This window comes from Erigeron canadensis, chromosome 7, assembly GCF_010389155.1.
Source record: "Erigeron canadensis isolate Cc75 chromosome 7, C_canadensis_v1, whole genome shotgun sequence".
Lineage (NCBI taxonomy): Eukaryota > Viridiplantae > Streptophyta > Magnoliopsida > Asterales > Asteraceae > Erigeron > Erigeron canadensis.
This window is the reverse complement of record NC_057767.1, coordinates 9,412,265-9,434,704: the sequence shown is the minus strand read 5'-3', so window position 1 is coordinate 9,434,704 and position 22,440 is coordinate 9,412,265. Positions and strand designations below refer to the sequence as shown.

At 32.9% G+C, this 22,440-nt stretch overlaps 2 protein-coding genes across 2 annotated transcripts; one reads left to right on the top strand and one right to left on the bottom strand.

Annotated features, from left to right (window-relative positions):
- Positions 1-8,631: 8,631 nt before the first annotated feature.
- LOC122608080 (phosphatidylinositol transfer protein 3) lies at positions 8,632-12,054 on the top strand. The gene is made up of 6 exons (XM_043781167.1): positions 8,632-8,711; positions 10,026-10,120; positions 10,387-10,563; positions 10,646-10,744; positions 11,038-11,283; positions 11,390-12,054. The coding sequence occupies exons 2-6, from the start codon at positions 10,043-10,045 to the stop codon at positions 11,675-11,677; spliced, it is 888 nt and encodes a 295-aa protein (XP_043637102.1). The 5' UTR covers positions 8,632-8,711; positions 10,026-10,042; the 3' UTR covers positions 11,678-12,054.
- Positions 12,055-12,429: 375 nt separating this feature from the next.
- On the bottom strand, positions 12,430-15,682 carry LOC122606877 (uncharacterized protein At1g01500). Its single transcript, XM_043779759.1, has 3 exons — positions 15,480-15,682; positions 13,911-14,665; positions 12,430-12,815 (listed from the first exon to the last, which is right to left on the bottom strand). Exons 2-3 carry the CDS (start codon positions 14,616-14,618, stop codon positions 12,579-12,581), a joined length of 945 nt encoding a protein of 314 aa, XP_043635694.1. The 5' UTR covers positions 14,619-14,665; positions 15,480-15,682; the 3' UTR covers positions 12,430-12,578.
- Positions 15,683-22,440: the final 6,758 nt, after the last annotated feature.

The window sequence follows — 22,440 nt, the reverse complement described above, 5'->3', positions numbered from 1 at the left end:
ATATTAACATTGCCTCATTTCAATCGAAATTTGGGTTGTATCTTATTGATAAATAGGCAACATGGTTAAAACCATATGTTTAGCTAAGAAATTAGTGGTCAAAACTCATCCAATGGTTGAAAGTTGCCCAAACTGTACTTAACTGCCGACAACATCCCAAATTTCGCTATGAAGTGGTCACTGTTTTAATAAACATATTTTATGATCATATTAAGTATGAGAACTAGTTGTGACGTTTTCATTATGGACAAAGAATTGTTGGCAAATCGATCAAACCTGTTTTGACTTGGCCTTAAAGTTTACGTTATGGTTGCTTCTATGCAAAACAGTTTGACTCATCACCCAACCTCCACTACCACACTAGTTTGTTGCTAAGGAGCTGGTCAATTTCTTTTTCCTAATTTATTGTCATAGATATTCATTGTTATTGGCATGTGATGATAAAATTGTAGGTGGATTATAAAGTGTCTCGTGAAGAATATTGTGGTAGATATTTCCTTTAATCAGCTCGGAGGACTTTGTGCAATTTGCTTTCTAGAGGAGGTGAGTGTGATGCTTTCACATATAGTCGTATGTTTCATTTTATAGGTTTTTTAATGAATAATATTGCTAGTGCAGGTTGACGCCTATGAGTTATTAGAGGAAAGACCTCACTTATTTGTATTTGTTGAGGAAAATGGGGCCACAGGGAATGCTATATAGGACATCCTGATGAGAATTGGAGCTGTGATCTGCCAAGTGAGTCAGGTGAACAAGTTGTCAAGATAAGTAGGCTAAGGCATCGATATGCAGCAAAGATTCTGTCTCACGAGATGAACAAGCATTCTAAAAGGAATTTGGAACAAGCAACAGAGTTCATCAATAGTTATGACCAAGAAGAAGTTAGAAGGCTTGTTATTGAAGCTCAATAAAAATAGGGACCAACGTAAATTCTATTCAGATTTTTTTTTTGATTCTGTTTAAAATCATTTTGTAGTTCAGGTTTAATGCTTTTACATTCTAGATTTGAAACTTTTTAGTTTAAAAGGTCTTCTGATGGGTTTGAGCCTGATGCATAGTTGAGCTGTATAGCATAATGACTTAGGAAAATGATGGATTTGATTGTTATAAATTGCTTTTTTTGCAGATTTTCTAGTAATGGATACTTTCTTTAAGTTTTTCTTTCATTTGTCAACTTCTGCTTCATTAGCAATACTACTGGAAACCGCAGCACAATGTGTTTTGGATTTGAAACATCTTGTGTATGGCCATTTATGAACTCTCAAAACCAAAACACAATGTGTTATGGATTTGAAACATCTTGTGTATGGCCAATTTATGAATTCTCGAAACCAAAACACAATGTGTTTTCGATTTGAAACATCTTGTGTATGGCCATTTATGAATTCTCGAAACCAAAACACAATGTGTTTTGAACTTGAAACATCATGTGTATGACCATTGTAGGAACTACCTGAACCAAAACACAATGTGTTTCGTATTAGAAACACCTTGCGTATTGGGCCTTTGGCCCACTCTAGCATTTTAATCTCCATCAAATATGTAATCTTCATCAGATATGTAAAGACTATTGGGCCTTTGGCCCATATATTTTAGCCATTACGGTTTAGCTTTTCCGCTGTTTTTAGAATCCAACTTTCCCCTCGGGTTTTACAATGTAGCTAAGGGTTTAGGGTTTGAAATTGTAGGGTTAGTCGTTAGGCTAACCCTACGACTTCAAACCCTAAACCCTTAAGCGTACCGTATACATCCGTCCCCCATCTGTAGGCTTTAGCATTTTAGGGTTTAGCATTTAAGGTTTTAGAAAGTAACTTTCCCCTCGGGTTTTACAATGTAGCTTAGGGTTTAGGGTTTTAAGTTGTAGGGTTAGCAACCTTAAACCCTTAAGTGTACCGTATACATTTGTCCCCCATCTGTAGGCTTTAGCATTTTAGGGTTTAGCATTTGAGGTTTTAGAATGTAACTTTCCCCTCGGGTTTGAAAGGACTAGCCTCGATAAACCGAAATACTGAAAAAAAAAATTTTTACACCCCACTGCGTCGCAGTGGGTCGAGCACTCCCCACTGCGCAGCAGTGGAAAGCCTCGGCAAAGAAAGGGACAAAGCCCCACTGCGCCGCAGGAGGCTCGACACCCTCCCACTGCGCCGCAGTGGGAACAACATCAATTCAGGTCGAGGAAAACCACTACGCCGCAGTGGGTAAAATCACCCGCACTGTGCCGCAGTAGGCAGCACATCAGCAACCCTAAAACATTTTTGACACTAAATCGAACTTGTGACATTCAAATTTCAAAACGAACTTTACCAAACACTTTCCAGAGATTACCAACAACATTACAAACACGTTGTATACATAATTACGATTTAGTCTAGTTTCCAAACCGTTGAACACAAAGAATGGGTCATTTACCCATTTGACGCTATTTTTGTCTAAATACAACTTCACAATTTGCTGAAACTTACACTTGCCCATTTACACAATTTGACCAAAACAAGACCATCAAAACGAAAAGTATCAAGAGCCAAAGGGAGATGGACTTCTAAGCCTCTAAAAGCCAAAACTAGCCATTCGTCCATGAATGACCTAATACCTTCAAATCTTGCAAAATACCACTTCAAGCTCTATCAAATCTTTCAATATCAACCACACTAGTTCCTTCTTCCGGAACTACCTATAAAAGAGTAAACAACTAAAACATAAGCAAAGGCTTAGTGAATATACTTGCATACATTTACGAATACGAAGGAGAGCAAAGTACAAGGACTTTCACATGTAACCTATGGCATCGTCATGTCACATTTACATATTCACCTTGCACACTAACATCACATATATGGATCCATATAAGCTAAACAACATAATCATGATCATCTATCGGGATTCTTAGGCCACCGGAGGTTCTTAGGCCTCAATAGATCAACTATCGGGGTTCTTAGGCCTCGGAGGTTCTTAGGCCTCAACAAATATTATGCCCCCACATGGGCTAATGCCGCATCAACTACCACACATGGACAAATAAACTTCAACATGAAATGGTCAAAACCACCATGGACAAAAGGCTTCAACATGATGTGGTCAATTGATCCAACATAAACATAAAGGTATGCAAATATACTCACCTCCTCCGCAACAAAGACAACAAAGCTAAACAATAATGCTCAACAAGCTCAACCTATGATCATATCATAAAATGCATAAGCTTTCATTCACAAATTGACTAGTTTAACCTATTCATACTCAATTACTAGCCTTTTCTAAACCCAACCCATTTGTCATTGAGCTACTTTCATCTTTAACAACAACATTAGGTAGTTCATCCTACCATTTTCATCCAGATTCCAATAACTAGCAAAATTTCATCTTTTCTCACAAACTCAAATTATCACATAAAACTTATAAATTTCATAATCCACACATCAAATAACTCGATGACAACTAGGTTAACTAAGGAATTGGGGAAAATTAGCCATAATTCAATTTCTAGTAAAACCCCCAAATTGATTCATTCATGAACCCTAAATTCAAAAGAGAGAAGAAAACTAAATTAAGGGAAATCAATACCTCAATCAATGGAAGATAATAGATTAGGGTTTTCAAGCTACAATTTCTTCCCCTTCTTCTCTCAATTTTCGGCCACCACCACCAAATCCACAAACCCTAGCTTTTGAATTCTTAATTGAAGATTCTTTGATGGTGATGATTAATATGGGTGTTCTTATTCTTGAATTAAAGAGAGAATTGCCTTAATATTTGAAATGAAGTAGAAGAATTGCATGAAGGAATTGTTGAAGAACAAAGTGGAAGTGTGAGTCAAGGAAAAAGAAGTTGGCTGGCACTTCCCTGGCTTGCCACGACCCAACTGAAATTTGTGGGTAATAATACTCACTATCCGCCAAAGTTCCAACTAAATTAACCCCATAATCAAAAATAAAATACTAAGAAATTAATTTAATGACAAAACTATAAAAAGGGGTTAATTTCTTTTACCTTAAAAATTCTTGGGGTGTTACAGGGTTTTACAATGTAGCTTAGGGTTTAGGGTTTTAAGGACTTCAAACCATAAACCCTTAAGCGTATTGTATACATCCGTCCCCCATCTGTAGGCTTTAGCATTTTAGGGTTTAGCATTTAGGGTTTTAGAATGCAACTTTCCCCTCGGGTTTTACAATGTAGCTTAGGGTTTAGGGTTTGAAGTCGTAGGGTTAGCCTAGCTAACCCTACGACTTTAAACCCTAAACCCTTAAGCGTACCGTATACATCTGCCCCCATCTGTAGGCTTTAACATTTTAGGGTTTAGCATTTAGGGTTTTAGAATGTAACTTTCCCCTCGGGTTTTGCAATGTAGCTTAGGGTTTAAGGTTTTAAGTTGTAGGGTTAGCCGGCTAACCCTACGACTTCAAACCCTAAACCCTTAAGCGTACCGTATACATCCGTCCCGCATTTGTAGGCTTTAGCATTTTAGGGTTTAGCATTTAGGGTTTTAGAATGTAACTTTCCTCTCGGGTTTTACAATGTAGCTTAGGGTTTAGGGTTTGAAGTTGTAAGGTTAGTCTTTAGGCTAACCCTACGACTTCAGATCTTAAACCCTTAAGCGTATCGTATACATCCGTCCCTCATCTGTATGCTTTAGCATTTTAGGGTTTAACATTTAGGGTTTTAGAATGTAACTTTCCCTCAAGTTTTAGAATGTATTTGGGTTTCAAAATACTCATACAATATAAACACAATGTCTTTTTATAGATTATACACATTGTGTTTGGGCGAAAAACCCATACAATTTCTAAACACAAGATGTTTTTGTACATTATACACATTGTGTTTGGGTTCCAAAAAACTCCTACAATTTCTAAACACAAGGTGTTCAAAACACATTAACGTTGAATGTTTTAGAATGCCAAAATACAATGTGTTTATTTCACTTTTTTCCCTTTTTCATTGATTATAACCTGGACAAAGTAATTCTATAGTAATTAAATCACAGTGTTTATTTCACTTTTTTACCTTTTTCCTTGATTATAACACAATGTGAGACATCATGTGTTTAAACAAATGATCATATAAATGTCTGGAAATTCAAAATATCAAATAGCATATGTTCAATGACTACTACCCGAGCATATAATTATTAAACAATTAAAGCAGTATGAAAATAAAAATTCATCGTGGATTGTTCACAACAACCTTAGATAAAGTGTTTTGTTTCTTTGTTACTCGTTCTTTACTTTACGTCCTTGCATTGTGTTTTTTACCTCCACACTTACTACGGTTCTTCTTTCTCTTATGGCTTTCTTTTATTCCAAAATCTTTGCTGCCCATGACAAGCCTATCATTTGCACAGTCTTTGTATCATCCGACTGGTGGGTTATTTACGATGATTTGGGCAGGCCTCGAGACCCCAAGCATGTCTGCCACAGTTTCTTCCTCCTTTTTTGGTTTCTTTCTGGAATTTCATTGATGTTCCAGATGAAATTGAAAACCTGAAAACAATGTCAGTGAAAACTATACTTTAGTATTTGCGACTGTAAAGGTACAACATATGCTACTTTTGTATACATACAAAATTACTATCATCACAATTCTGAATACAATCTACATCGAAGAGTTTCATTTAGAACTTTGTTGTAACTATCCTACCGATCATTTCCTAATGTCTCAATCCCCATTTTCTAATATATCCTAATAATGATTCTTGTATACATTTTTTCCATTTTAGTTAGTAAGCCAAGTGAGCCAAATCAAAACTGGTAACTATTTAAGTAGACTTAACAAACCGACCCATGTGAAAGGTATTAGAATACCACCAGGTTTATATACTACTCTGTACCAGAAACATAAGCTCCAAAATGTAAAGTGACAACGATATAAATAAATATTCCAGCTAGCCAGTCAATGTCATTCAACTCCTATAACTGATGTTGCTGTTCCAAAATATGCCAGCTTGTTTTATATATACATATATATATGACATATCAGTGGCTTCAATAAATAGGTAAGAGTTGTAATGAGGTTAGGCTGTTACATAAGAACTGTTTTTAACAAGACTCCGTGAAGACCTTCATACCATATAATATAAGACCAATCCATAAGTATTACATCTTATATTGAAAAAGCATGGCCACTGGTTGGTAACGAAGTACTTAAGAGCAAGTATTTATAACCCGACATTTCTTAGGCAATCATACACACACACACACACACATATATATATATATATACATACACATCAGCAGCTAATTAAGTTCATCAAAACTAATGCAAGTATACTTTATCACAGTTTCAAACCATATAAATAAGTATTGCTCAAATCAGTATTTTCATTGGCTTTTATAGAAACTTCTGGTGCATTCCATACATAGTTAAACAACTAAAAATCATGAGTCATGTATCATTTACAGATTATCTCACGTACCATATTAATTGTAGACACGCCTATAACCTACTGATTTATGAAACCATATTTGAATACTGTTAATAATTCTTGCAGTCACTTCTTTATCCACATTGTACCTGTACCCTAAGACCCAAGTGGACAGTCCTTGACTTGACCCAAATTGGCTCAACCGATATCATAGTATAGTAAGTCCATCATTACTATACATGTTACTACCAGTTTAACCTCCCTTAACAGTAGCTAAATATTTATCACAAGACTCGTAAAACTCTGCTTCATCAACTACCGATTATAACCAGAATGTGATCTGATGCTTAGTCTAAACGGTAACTATGATTTTGTAACCAATAACTATAATGTCACATATTATATTCAGCCACAAGAATCTGACATGATTAACGAGACTAAAAGTGAGACTAGTAAGAACTATACAACACACAATTAATAGACCAGAGTGATATAGTTATACCTCCAATGATGATATTGAGTCCTAGCAAGGCGATACTTTCCTTGTTAACTATTAAACCCGCTGATTAAACCTAGTTGTTGTACTCTGCCTTCTCTTCTAATCATGGGTTATTATACCGACCATCTCAAAATCTCTTGATCTTAGGTGACTAAAAATCCTTACCACCATTTGGTCGCCTTCTCACACCCAAGTCCTTTCCTGACTGCTTAGGTGAAGGCGGTGCCCAACCACCTCTTCTCGGCCCTCCCATCACTAAAACATATAAAACAAGAAACATTATTGTATCACTATTACTTGACATATGTGAAGGATAACGTAATTTAGACGTACCTTCATGAGTACTAACTCCACCACTCCACCCAGGTAGATGCTTTCTAGCTTCTCCTTTCCAAGCCTCTTCATCTGACACAACTCCAAAACAAACACATGAGGTTACTCAATGTCATGAAATCTGGTGAATGCATTACTATATACTGTATTATTGTACCTTTATTCATGTTGTGCAGCACTTGTATTGTATCTACTCGTCCATCTGATTTTAAATTCCTTTGTAACAGTAATGGCCCTAACATCACAAGACGGTTAAGTTATTAAACCATAACAGATATGAGCAGTTTCATATCATATGGAGCAAATCAATAGCCAAAAAACAAAACTGGTCAAAAGTCCCCCTAGTGTATATCAATGCATACAATCTCCTATGTCGTTTTAGCCACATATCGCTATTGTAATAACCTAGTTTCTATAATATTAAGAAATATATTCGTTATTCATAAATGAATCGGGATCAACTTGATCCAATCCGATCAATTACAAACCTACAATTTAATTTCTCTCAGGCATTTGATCAAACAATTCATGAGCAAACACGGGTTAAGCAATTAAATACGATTTTTAAGCAATAATAATGTGATTCCATACAATCCTACTTTCATCGCTTATCATATCTTCTTCCTCCATTGATTAACAATACGAAATCAGTTCTTGTTTTAATTCACGACGGCGAGATTAATTGACGTTGAATTCCGGCAACGATTAACAATACCAAATCGGACAAATAGAATCAAGGACGATGAAGATGACGGCAGGGAGATTGTTTGATGCTGATTACTGACGTCGATTAACAATATTCGTGTAATAAAGATGACGGGAGGTGGTGGTTTGTGGAGGTTAGGGTTTTGGTCGACGGAGGAGAACGGGAATGAAGGAGGAGGACGTGTGCTTTTTTCGTTTTATATAGTTCGTGCATAATTACCATTTTGCCCCTCCGTGTTTTTTTTGTTAAATGATCTGGCCTTAGATTAGATCTGATCCAACGGTCCAGATTTATATCCTGGTTTTTGAAAAAAACCTTTTTTTTAATGGAAAATGATAATAACAGCCCTTAGGGCTGTCACTAACAACATATTATATGCTTAAAAACTTGTACATTATATATTAAAAACCATCCCTTGATTTTTCTAACAACAAGGTACAAATTTTAATACACCAAATTAGTTTTTACTGACAACCCTAAGGGCTATTTATAACAAAACCTTTTTTTAATAAATACAACTCTATAGTTATAAGAAGTATAAACAAATATATACCATGACCCAAAAGACACTGACACAAATCACATTCAAGCATACACTGTCGCTTTCTCCCACACAACTAAATCAATAAATTGCCATTAAAAAGACAAAAAAAAAACTTATATTTAAAAAAAAAAAAAAGTCACACTTTCCACAAATATTAATAAATAATTTTTTTGTTAAGCTCAAATCATCTCTACAAAAGCATAACACTGTGATTATTCATCTTTTATTACTCCGTATAATCGTCATTTCTCTCCAGATATTTCTAATTAAGGTGCGTTTGTATAACCAGTAATTTAACAACTAATTTATTTATTTATACATTTTGAACCTTGCTGCTATAAATGTATATATAATTACTGTGTATATTTTGTGTTTTAACGTTATGTACGATGATTAAGATCTGTTTATATTTTGTTGTTATGCTTTTTTTAAGATAAAATGTTTTTTTTTTGTTTTTTTATTTACTTTTATAAGATATTATTGTAATTGTTGCTTTTTAGGTTAATGCATGTAGGCTAATATATATGTACTGATTGGTGGAATTTTATATATATATTGTATATATATATATATATATTGAGAATAATTAGGGCATTTGTGAATAAAGTTGATTTAAGTAGGAAATGTAATATTATTAGTGTTAGCAAGTTTTATGCGAATGCATGTTTTCGAGATTGATTTCGGTTTGAGTTAGAGCCAGGTAGGTATGTTGTGATTCTTGTGAATAACACATGGACTCGGTTTTTAATTTGAAATTATTAGTTTTGGACTCGTGTTACTAAAAAATTTAGGCAAGGATGAGTTTGTGTGTTTGTGGACTTCATCGTGCATTGGAAACTAATAGAATGCCTAAAAAGGTCTTCGGCCTAGTGGTATTCGTGATGGCCCAACAACGAATAGATGTGTGAATAGTTGTCTAGTGTAAAAATATACGCCTTTTAGATAAAAACGCAAAAAGCTTAAGGACCGATATTATAACGCAAAACTCCAAAAAGGACAATATGTAGGGGCTAGCAAGCATACTGGTGTCATGTTATTGTCGACATCCTGTTTTTTGTTACATTTTGTTAAATGGTTGACCTTTTTGTTTGTGAGCTTCCCTCAACTTGTAGTTTAACTGTTAATTATTGTGGATATTTTTTTTGCTGCATGTTTTTAGTTATAAGAACGTTTGAAGCACCAAATGTCACTAATCACTTGTTTGGCAGTCTTGGGATGCTTTCATGAATCAATGTCTATAAGACGAATCGACTATACATGCATTTGATAATAGACAAAGTTTGGTTCTATAAAGTGGATATATTTGTTTATAGATGTATTTGTCATAAAGTTTGCTTATCTAGTTTTAGTATCTTTTTTAAACATCATATTCACTTTTGCATATTGTGAGGTGGACTTTCGCTTGTGTAAAGTAGCTTTGTGTATAAACATTTCCTTTACTATCAAATTTTTGTGAACAAACTTTTGAACACTAATTCATCCGATTTTTTTTTTTTTACTGATTTGATAAAGCTTCCATATATTTTGTAATCTTGTGATTTTTGCTTTCATGTTTATGATACATAATTCAGTTGTGTATGTTTAGTTGCGCTACTTGAGACCATGTCCTTTTTTCGGCGTCGTGGGTCTTCTCAGCAACAGCAAGAGCAGGAACCTTCTGAGCTGCAAACCGAATCAAAGGTAACTTCACGTTGTAGGATTTGAAACTGGGATTCAGTATCGGCAAGTTATTGCATCATTTCTGACAGTTCTACGTGATATATGAAATGCTTTGTTGATAATTGAATCAAATAAGTAATTAAGAACTTGTTACATGAATCAGTAAGAGTGTAAGACGGATTTCTTTTGGACCCCTAAATATGTTCAAATTTGACAAATTTGTATATAATTTTTCCGAGTGCTGACAATCTCATGATGGCTGCTGTGGTATCTTGTGGTCGACATAGGTCAATGAGCTTAAAGCTGCTCTTGGACCCCTTTCTGGACGTTGCTCATTGTACTGCACTGATGCATGCCTGAAAAGATACTTGGAAGCCCGGAACTGGAACGTGGACAAAGCAAAAAAGATGTTGGAAGAAACTCTTGCTTGGAGATCAACATATAAACCTGAAGAAATCCGTTGGGTTAGTGATCAATGTTTCATTCATGTTACTGATTCATAGCATATTCCAACTACTTGAATTTCTTCTCTATTTCTTCCCGCAGACTGAAGTTGCAGTTGAAGGTGAAACCGGGAAACTATTCAGAGCAAATTTCCGAGACCGAGTTGGAAGGACTGTCCTGGTATTGAAACCAGGATTGCAGGTATTGAAAAATTTTTAACTTTCCTTTTGACTTTTGGAGGTATATTTTTGTTTTTCTTTTAGTCGTAGCTATACGAGATGACAGTTTTAACCATTTTCTTATGAATGTGATTTTAGTTGTTTACTATCCCAAACTGGTAAAATAAAATGATGGCTTTAAGAAAATCGGTTAAAAGTCACCAAAAGTTCACTTTGACCGCACAAGACCTTTTAAATGATTTTATCCTGAAGTTTACCCAGCGCTCGAACCACCCAATTTATTACACAGAACTTATGCAGATATGTTTTTTGCAGAATACAACATCAATGGACAACCAGATCAAACATCTTGTGTACCTGATGGAAAATGCTATGCTTAATCTTCCAGAAGGTCAGGAGGAGATGGCATGGTTGATAGACTTCACCGGATGGTCATTTAGTACCAACGTACCAATTAGAACTGCTAGGGACACTATCAATATACTGCAAGACCATTATCCTCAAAGGCTAGCTGTGGCATTTTTGTATGCTCCACCACGGATCTTTGAAACATTTTGGAAGGTCTGCGTAGGAAATGGCACATTTTTTTCCAAATTTACTATTTGTGTTTAAAGATTATATTTATAATGTATCACTACAAATCGCCACTAATTCTATCCATATACAGGTAGTTAAATATTTTATGGACCCAAAAACAACCCAGAAGGTGAAATTTGTGTACCCAAAGAACAAAGAGAGCGTAGAGCTAATGCAATCATATTTTGATGTGGATAACCTCCCAACTGAGTTTGGTGGAAAAGCAACCATGAAGTATGACCATGAAGATTTTTCAAGATTAATGGCTCAAGATGACGTGAAAGCTGCTAAATTCTGGGGGTTTGATGACAAAAATTCTTCTGCAACCACCGGCTATGCTGCTAGTGCAGTAGTGGCTCCAGAGCCAGATAGTTTATGAGCCCGCAAACCAACTGAAAGTGAAATATTATAGCTAATTAAGTGGTCTGGTTGACCCACAGCTAGATGGTTAGTTGACTATTACATCAATGATGGCTTGACCCCAATTGGTGATGTCCTCCCTGCTAATTTTGCTTCTGATCCTTGAGTGTCTGTCTTTTGTATTTTGATAACATTTGATAACGATAAACTTCATTGCGGAACTTTGGTCCTCCGTTTGCATGTTTCCGCATACAACTTCCATCCTGATCAAACTGGGTAGGATTATAACTAGAGGTTGCCAGTCAAAACATACCCTTTCTCATAAGGGTCAAATAGGTCCAGGTCTGGTACGATGACACTTTTATTTTTATTTCTGGTTTGGTTAAAGTTGACACTTATGGCATCTTCATTCTAATTTTCAAGTATATAATGCAAAAACATTTAAAATAATATAAATGATTATAAGCCCAAATGGATTTAAACCATACTTTCTTGTAACTTTGTGTGTTGATCCTTCTGAGATTTGAAATTACCCTTGTCAAATTGTTCAAAGTAAATGGCTTTTCTGAATTGTCAACAAACAGGTCAAACTCACCACCTTATAACATCCAGTTTTGGTTATCGAGGGGGATTCATGTGCCTGAATTTGATCCAATTTGATACAACTATATCATTAATATCCGAGTACTAAAAAAATTTAAGGTTCGACAATTACACAAAACCGTTCACTCCTATGACGTTCTATGACGTTTTATGGATCAACAAAATCTATTTACGTCAAACGATTACAAGTTCAATAAACAAAATCATTACTCAGAAGTTTCATGTCTGTGGTTTTACCATTCCAATCGACTATCAACACACTCTATAACATATCATCAAGCAAGAAAAAACAAAAAGGAGCTTCATATGAAAAGTTTCTAAAGCCGTCTTCTGAAGTTACGGGTTGTAGATTGATAAGTACGAACTAGAAGACCAACTCCAATTCCAACCCCAAGGCAAATTCCAAGACCTAAACCAACACCAACCCTCACACCAGCATTGAACCATGTGAGTTCTCCATCTTCCCCTTCCATGTACTCATTTTGGCTATAATGAGCAAGGCCATTGTGGAAGTCATAGTCATTTTCGTTCTTGTAAGGTTCGTAATCTGGTTCCTGCATGTCACAAGAGATGTTAAAATGTCTGACCAGTAAAAGATACATCATCTATATTCTATAACAGATGGTGCTTGCAGGAAGTCTTGGGTATACACTACATAATGCCCACTAGATGGATCTCCAAAGCTATGTAAAAGGATAGACAAATAAGTCTTAACTATGTAAAATGAAAGCTACACCCTTAAGCATCTCATACTGGGGAAAAAATCAAATACTATATACACAGGGGGGCTTGTTAAAAGGATGTAAATAAACAGGCAGACCTACAGAGGTTTGTACTTTGTACACAAGGATCTCTTTAACAAATACAAAACAGATGTGTAGAGAGAGTAGAAAAAGAGAGATTAACTAAGCCAAGAGCTCATGCATCAAGTTAATAGCATATAATCTTTATAAAAAAACATGCCCGGAGCTTCCAGCATCTTATATAAAAGTTTGAAGATCATAAATTCTATTGAATGGATAATTTCATCACCATGAATATCTCACATACAAATGGCACCAAGTAACAGATAGTTTTTTATTTAACATGTTCTCCATCAATTTGAGGTTCTAGAGTATGAAACCACAAGTCAAGTTTAGAGGCAGTAACTTCTACCCATTTAGATGAGAGCATGCTAATTTGGTTTATGGCTCATGGAAGCTAAAAGTGTTAATACGCTAAAATGGGCAAACATGTAAAAGGGACAGAAAGGGTACACTTTGATGCATAGATATAAAAATTAATTTTATTACTACAAAAAATAATATCTATTATGTGCAATCACAGTTTATACAAAATAATAATAATAATAATAAATTAATAAATAAACAAACAAATCTGCTTTTCCACGATGGATTTCAGTCTATATATTCTTTTAAGAACACGGAAAAGATCAACACATATCGAATAATTTGAATTTCAGGTTAAACCAATCTGAAGCTTTCAACCACTATAATTACCCGTATTGACTCATTACCAAATATGCAGGTTTTGCCACCAAAAGAGAAGCAACTGATTATCAAACAAGAAAATAGGGTCTTAAGCACAAATATGTACACTGTAATCGCCTTCTAAAACCATATTGGTTAATCTTGAATTTCGAAACATACCTGAAGATCAAGATTAGGTCCATATCCAATGTTTCTCTGAGATGCAGCTGTCTCACCCTCAGGTATGGGATCCAATGTCCCTTTTCGGTTTTGCTTTTTTCTGAGACTAATCTGCAAAGTCTTGGTCAAGATAACAGGTTCACCCAGAAAGGATCCCGCAACATAAACTTCAATCATAGGTAACATTGACTCAGAACCCATGATTTGTTTCCCCTTGATAATACGCGTGTTGGCACCAATCATAGATTCACATGTCATAGTCCATCTCTCAACATCGCTGTTCTTTGGTTTACCAACGTAACCATTGCTATTCTTAGACATCTCCAAAACTCCAGAAAGAATAAGATCTTCACCATCAAAAACCTCAAATTTGACACTCCCCGATATTCTTATACTATCTGTGCTAACAAATGTAGCTTCTTCAAACTTTTTATCAACTCGGTTTCTTTTGAGGCGACATGAGCTTCCTGCGGAGTCAAGGCTGCATCTTTTACTGTTGACTTCAAGAATGGTATCGGGGTCTAATGGTATATGACTTAGAGTGAGATATTCCGGAATGTAGCCTTCCACCATAAAATTGCTAATCCGAACATAGAACACACGTATATCAAACCAAGCTAATAATGGTTTTGTATACGCGTACGGTTGGTAAGTTGGATACTTGATAATCTGGAGGTTGTTCTTCGTTGTTCCATTTGAATTTTCCATGTTCTGCGGAGCTTAATTCTCATGGAAAAAAGCTCAAACGGTCAACCCTGTTTTTAAAAACAAACATTGGAGCTTAATTCACTGAATTAAGCAAAGACACTATAACCAATTATTAAGATTTGAGGTTGCAACAGCACTTCAACTACACATACAAATGTGAAACACCCCTTCGTTTGAAACCGGAACCCTTTAATAACGAAAAGATAACTAGAGAATAAAACTAGTAAACTGAAAACCTAATAAAATCAGAAGCTACCACCTTACGAAATCTATAATTCCGATTTGCTATAGACTGGAGTTCTAAAATCTTGAAATACCAAATTCACTAAATGACAAGGGTGTTTTAGATTGCTTATTTTTCTGCTTAGCTTCTTATTGCTTGTTTTATAAACAGATAAGGCAATAACAAACACTATCCGAAACAGCTTATCTACTTATTTTATAAGGAATAATCACTTTCAAATAAGCAGGTGGCTTAAATTTTCCAGTAGAAAATTGCTTTTAAATAAGCAATCCCAAACACCCCCAAAGCTCATATTCTTATTTTCAATCACTAAACACACATTTAAAGAATGAAAGCACACTCAACAACACAGTTAATTTCACACACAAAAACAATCAAATAATAAAAATAAAATAAAACACAATAAAAACACTAACAAAACTTATAAATAAATAATACCCACCAGAAATCAAGCATCCCCTTTTATTATCTATACAAATTAACTAATCTTAGTGTGTGTTTAAGGTGTATATATGTGTAATAAATATATAACATTGAAAGCCATAAAATAAGGCTCAACAGTCTGAAATCCCTAAAATAAGAACAAACAGACAAATTATCAATATAAAAAAACTTACCCACTTGCTAGATAATCAAATCAAATAAAACCCACAAATGGGTTTCAAAATTAGCACTAAAACAACCCAATGAATTGCTAAAGATCCCCTTATTGAAAACCCTAAAAAGGTTGAAACTTTAATGGTGAAAATTCAAGAAAAAGGAGGCACTTGAAAGATTAATTGAATATGTTGAAGACCCAGATGGTAGAATATAAAATATCTTTATTTTTTTACAATGTATATATATAGGTATATGTATATATTATGTGTATATACACACGTAGAATGATGGTGACGGGGAAGTTGGAAGTTTCTTCCTTATCCGAAAATGGGAAATTGGAAAATTTTGGGTCAGGAGAAAAAACAAATTTATATAGGTCGGTTTTATAGTTCCTAACCTATATTTACTCAAGTTAATTACGTATATAGTCCTTTGCTTTTTGGTTTAGTAGAAAGTGGAAAGCTTTGTTTCTTTTTGGTTTTCTTTTTGTAGATTATGGTTCAAATGTAAGTATTGAATGTTAATTAAAAACTCATGATAGGCTAAATAATAACAATTAACATTTGTTAATACTAGACTTATGCCCGCACAATGTAGCGACGTTGGGGTAGTGATGGTGGAGGTGGAGGTGGTGGTGGTGACGGTGATGGGGAGACGATTGTGATGAATGTAAAAATAGTTGATGTTAAATGTGGTATTGTAGTTATTTTAGGTGTTTGGTGATTTATACTGTAAATTGTTTCATTAAGAGTATTAGGTATTATATTAGATGGAGATGTTTAATTAGTTAATAAAAGATAAGGGTATTTTTGGTTTTTCAAAGGTAGAAAGTTTAAGAAAAAAAAAGGCGGTTTGCTTTATTAGACGAGAGATAGTGCCCGCGCGTTACGGCGGTGAGATGGTTGGGGTGATAGGTCAAGTCATAGAGTATGATATTCAAATGCCTTAGCCGTACGGGTTCCGCCCTCGGATTTAAAAATTCGTCGAAAGTATATCGAATGACATCTCTAATGAAAAAGCATGAAATTTTAAGAACACTCATACAATTTTTATATTGATATACGGTTTTTGAGATAAAAATTTTTAAATGAATTAGATCAATAAAATGATTTATAGATGAGAGAAAAAAAATGAGTGGTTGAGATTTAAGGTTATTATAGTATATTGGGTACAAATGTTTAAATTATTGAATAAAGAATAGAGGTATTTTAAGTAGTTCAAATCATCTTTTCTTAAAAAAAAAAAGCAAAATGCTTTATAAGATAGTATTAAATAGTATAGTAGTATAGATATAGATAATAAAAATTAATACTAATGAGATTGATAACATATTGATAAGATCTTGACGCTCAACTATACAAGTGAGCTATGCAATAACCTAGAGCCCCAAATAGCCAAGGCCTCAAAAATATACATGATGGTTAATTTTATCGGTTCAAATAAAATAAAACAATTCCTCAAATACAACATCAGTTATTTGAAAAAGGTTAAAACGAGATGTTTTAAACATACAAAAAAATAATTAAATAATGTTTAACTCCATCAGTTCTGGACTATTTAGTTTACTTTTATAGGTCTCACTCCTGAATAAAAAGGTAGGATTTTTGTTATAGACTTTATATAAAAGCTCAAAAAAACGTCTTGCTTAGAATCATCATAAACCTGAGCCACTTTCGAGTTTCACTTTCAAAATTGGGTTGTTGGCGGTTTTTCTTAAGTCATGAGTTTCATCATACACATTCATGTAATTTAAAAATAGAATAGTAAAACGTTCAAGTTATGTATAAAATAAAACTAAGTAACTAACCATATATCTCATAAACCGTGATTAAATATTGTTAGTAGTTGTTGCTTTATACTAAGCATGGGCTTTTGTAAAAAAATAAGTTGTTAATATCTAGGAAAGTTAATTAGTTGTGTTTCGTTGAGGATAAGGTGAACAAAGAAAGGGTATATGCCTTAGTATAATTTAACATGTATATCACATCGTTAGCTAGAAAGACAAACATAAAAAATAAAATTCAAGCATGACCAAAAAAAAGAAAACAAGAAATAAAGGATTACTAATGAAATCTAAAAAAAATATTTGTATGAAAAAATGATCTATTTTGAAAAAGCATATTTTTTTTTATAATCGCAGTAACAATCCCTGCTAAGAAACAATAAAATTTAAACCTGAAGAACTGAAATGGGAAAAACTCCATTTGTATAATAATGTTGTATGTGTTGCTTTTGCGATACAATCTTCTTATTAGACAGTCCAATCTTTGTTCCTGATCATAGAGATCAATTGCAATAAATAATCTCTTGGTGAATATAAAAAAATAAGAAAAATGTTAAACAAAGTTTCACCTAACGTGCATAAAAAGATTGTACATTTCTATATTTAAAGCACATATCTGAATTTTATAGTAAATATACAACTAGTTAATGCACCTTAACAAAAGCCCTTAAGAATATTGTAATCAATAAAGCATGGAAATAAGATTTAAACTCATTATTTATGTTAGTATATTATGTGTTTTCCTTGACAATTTAATCTATATAGGTGTTTAATTTTGGTAAGTGTCATGTTCATTCAAGCGTTTGTTTTATACTTAGTCAAAAACAACATCGGACATATAATCAAGTCCACACGCCACTAATTCATTTATGGAACCTACATGAGATACTTGTGGGCGATACAAAGCTTATCACCAAGGTTCAAAGCATGTCTTGAAAAACAATTAAACCCACCGACCACTATCTTTTTTAGATGAATCAGATCTCATTTTTTACTTTAATAAATATAATATTTGGTACCAAATCCCGTCTTTAATGAAGTTTAAGGAAACGATGTGTTATTAGTTTTGCCTCTACCTAGCTAAAAATACATTCTGTTTCAACAAGAATCGATCATGCTTGAGTTTTAATGTCTCGTTTAATTTTCTTTTACCTAAAAAGGTTAAAGTTAATTTATAAATCTTAAATTGTCATATTAGCATTAAACACTTGACATGTGTAACTTGAGACATAAATTGTCAATGTGGTGTTAGCACATTTAACCGTTAATCAAAGAATAGATTACTATAAATAAATTATATGTTCGAAAAGAATAACTAGAGATAAGTTACAGTCAATGATAAAAAATAATAATAATAATAGTTATTTAATACTCAATATACTTTTGAAATTGACAAAACATATATATATGTATTTAATTTAATATCAACAAGTGCTAAAAGGCAAAATAGAAACCAGTAGCAAATCGAAACAAATTTGTAAAGAGGGACACTAAAAAGTAGGCCAGTTTACTTGATCGTACAATATACTCGTATAAAGACACCGTAAGTTGGTGGATTAAAAGCGTACATTTTTCTCAATTTTATACATACTTAAATTTGAATATACCTTTATAAAAATAATTAACATAGTTATCATCGAAGTGGTATAATGGTGAGGAGTTTTATATGCTCGCAAGAGTGGAAATAGTTGCACTCTAATGTTATAAAAAAAAGTTGCACTCGGCCATGAGAACGAAAAAGAGCGGTTATAACACTATTTAAGTCAAAAATGACTCATCATTTCTGATTAAACTGAACACATATATGAAACCTTTTCTATTTATCTTATTAAATTATTTTTTTTATAATTCAAACAACTAATCTAGTTTTTATCGATCATCCCTACATTATATAAATCTCACTTCAAAATTTGTTAGTTATTGCCTATGTGGCATACTTAAAAATGCAAGAAAGCTCAAAAATCATCTAAATATTGCTCCTTGTAAGGTCTACGGATTAGTTATTTTATAATAAGTTCAAATTTTTGAAAACGGATTAGTTATGCTTTATATAAGTTCAAATTTTCGAAAATTTGAATATGAACCGTTCGTGTATTACTTGTGGCGGTTACTTCCTTGCATGTCTATGTCTATATAAAGTCACTTCCATTCAGTTTAAAGGCATTTCAAAACGTAAACACATAACATATCAATTTTAGCATGGCTTCACTAAACCATGTTTCAATTAGAAATTTGCATCCAAATAATAAGCCATGTACGATAACGGTTAGAATTTTGTGGCTATGGAAGCAACCTCTATATGGAGATGTTAATAACATAGGTAGCATTGAGATGATTCTGATAGACGAACATGTAAGTATTCATTGTTTGTGAAGTTTTCTTTTTTGATTAGATTTACTTTATATATTGTTTTCTATACTGTATATATATATGAAACATATCATATTGGTTAATATTTATTTTTAAAAATAGAAAAGACTGTTTTCTAATTTAATAAATTTAGTTACTTTGTTTTATGTGTTTTCATGTTATTTCCAGATTAGTCAACTTAAATCTGTTTTTAAGTATGTAGTTGTGATCATGTAATCCGTTCGACTTATGCTTTTAATGGTTTATGTTTTTAAAATAGAGTAAACAGAGTAAACAGTGGCGGATGAAGTTCATATAATGCTTTTAATGGACCAAAGTAAACAGAGCAAAAAGAGTAAGCAGTTTGATCATCTAATGCTTTTAATGGACCAAAGAAGACTGTTTGTGAGAAATCCATTACTGGTCCATTTATGGACTATTCTTACTTTGATACTTAAATCATCACGATCTGGATGAAGTTCATTAAGTAATTTGAAAGAAGAATTCATGTTAAACGAATGTATGGATAAAAAATATTGTTTAGTCAAGAGTGGAATAAACAATGGTATGAAGTTTATACTTAGCTATATGAATTGTTATGTATATATAAGAATCTATTTGGCATTCGGTTAAAACGGCGGCTATTTTTAAATTCAAATGGGATGTTAAAAAACTGTAGGTATGTACAGTTAGTTTTTTAAAATATGCTAAATTTTAGGTCCATAAAAAGTGGGTACTAAATATATTATGAAGTTTTGGATGTATCAAACAACTACAAATTTATTTCTAAATTTGTAAAAGTTGATTCAAGTGATGAGTTATGTTCTTATGTTATAGCCGTTTATTTCGTAAACAATGTTGTAATCAGTAAATTTTAAGTTATTGGGCTTTGATACGTAATAGATTTACAGCAAGAATTTGTGAGTAAATTTACTAGATGTAATGCGTATATGTATTGGGCTGTAATATATAAAATTTATCCCACTTTTTATGGACCTAAAATTTAGCATATTAAAAAATTTTAATATGTAATGGGTATACATAATAGATTTACAGTTATTTAATAACACATTAGCAACAAAAACTATAAATACATGATCCCATTAGGTACCTAAAATCTAGCATATTCAAATACGTATAGCTGTACATATAAATACAGTTTCAAAAATGAACTTTTAAATTTTGAAAAATACCGCCCACTTCAAACAAAAACTGTAAATACATGATCCCATTACTAACTTAAAAACACTTTGTCTTCTTGAAAGCTTTTTTTGCAGTTCAAGTATTTTTACGTGGTGAGGACCCATTACCTTTTTTTGCAGTTCAAGTATTTGTTTCAAACTTACGAATACAAATGAATGAAATGACATCCATTATGTTAGAAGATAAGTTTGATGGTCGATCATATGGATTTTCCTTTTCTGATTTTCAAGAGCTAACTGAGATGGATTATATGGACTCAAAGTTATGTGGTGAGTTATTTCTATATTTTGATTTTATATATGCAAGATATGATCATAAATTATATATTATTATAAACGTTACGTACAATCAGATGTAATTGGAAGAGTGGTAGATGTTGGAGATACTTTGTGTTTTAAATGGCATGAAAAAAAATTAAAGAGACTGAGTTTGGTGTTGCAAGACAAGAGGTTAGTATATGCAATTAAATTCATCGATATATACTTAATAATAATCAGTTAATCATTTAGATTTCATACTATTATGTATTCACTAATATCTTTATATTTTAACTATTTCAGTGGAAAGAAAATTGAATGTATTTTACATAATCATTATGTGGATATATTTATGCGGGCTGTTCAATGTTAAGAATTATCTATATTGGTTATGATATTACAATTCGTGAGAGCTCGAAATTGTGGAGGTAATGTATTTAGATTACAACTATTAGTTTTAATTCTATTTAGATTATTTTTACTAAATTCGAAATGTATAATTTTGTAAGTATAACTTAAATGTTTTTTATAGTTTTAATTACACGTGTAAATCTATTGTATGTAGGTAATATAATTATATCCGATGTTGCATATGGTACAAGATTGCTAATGGACGATAAAGTTGATGAAATTTGTTTATATGTGAAGAGGTATTATACATGGAACCTAAAATTATATGAAAGTGTCCAAAAAAAAAAAGATAATTCTTATATCATGAATGAATTATGCATTAAAGCTCTTAATTTATAAATACATGTAGATATCAAGCAACTACAGAAGTACCTTCATGTGATATAACCAAAACAGAAATTCTGAATCTACATATTTACGCGTCACCAATGACTTTTGTCAAACATTGTCGATACATAACAGTGTCAGAATATGAGAATTTAAGTGAGGTATTTCTTATTTTCGGTTATTAATTTCAATTTTTTTTAATACGTACGATATAAATATTGAGTAAGAAATTAACCATAAATTTACACTCATTCCTAATATTATCCCTACATTATATAAATCTCACTTCAAAATTTGTTAGTTATTGCCTATGTGGCATGCTTAAAAATGCAAGAAAGCCCAAAAATCATTACAATATTGCTCCTTGGAAGGTCTACGGATTAGTTACTTTTATAAGAAGTTCAAATTTTCGAAAACATATTAGTTATGCTTTCATGAAGTTCAAATTTTCAAAAATTTGAATATGTAACCGTTCGTATATTGCTTGTGGCGGTTACTTCCTTGCATGTCTATGTCTATATAAGGCCACTTCCATTCAGTTTTAAGGCATTTTAAAATGTAAACACATAACAGATCAATTTTAGCATGGCTTCACTAAACCATGTTTCAATTAGAAATTTGCGTCCTAATAATAAGCCATGTACGATA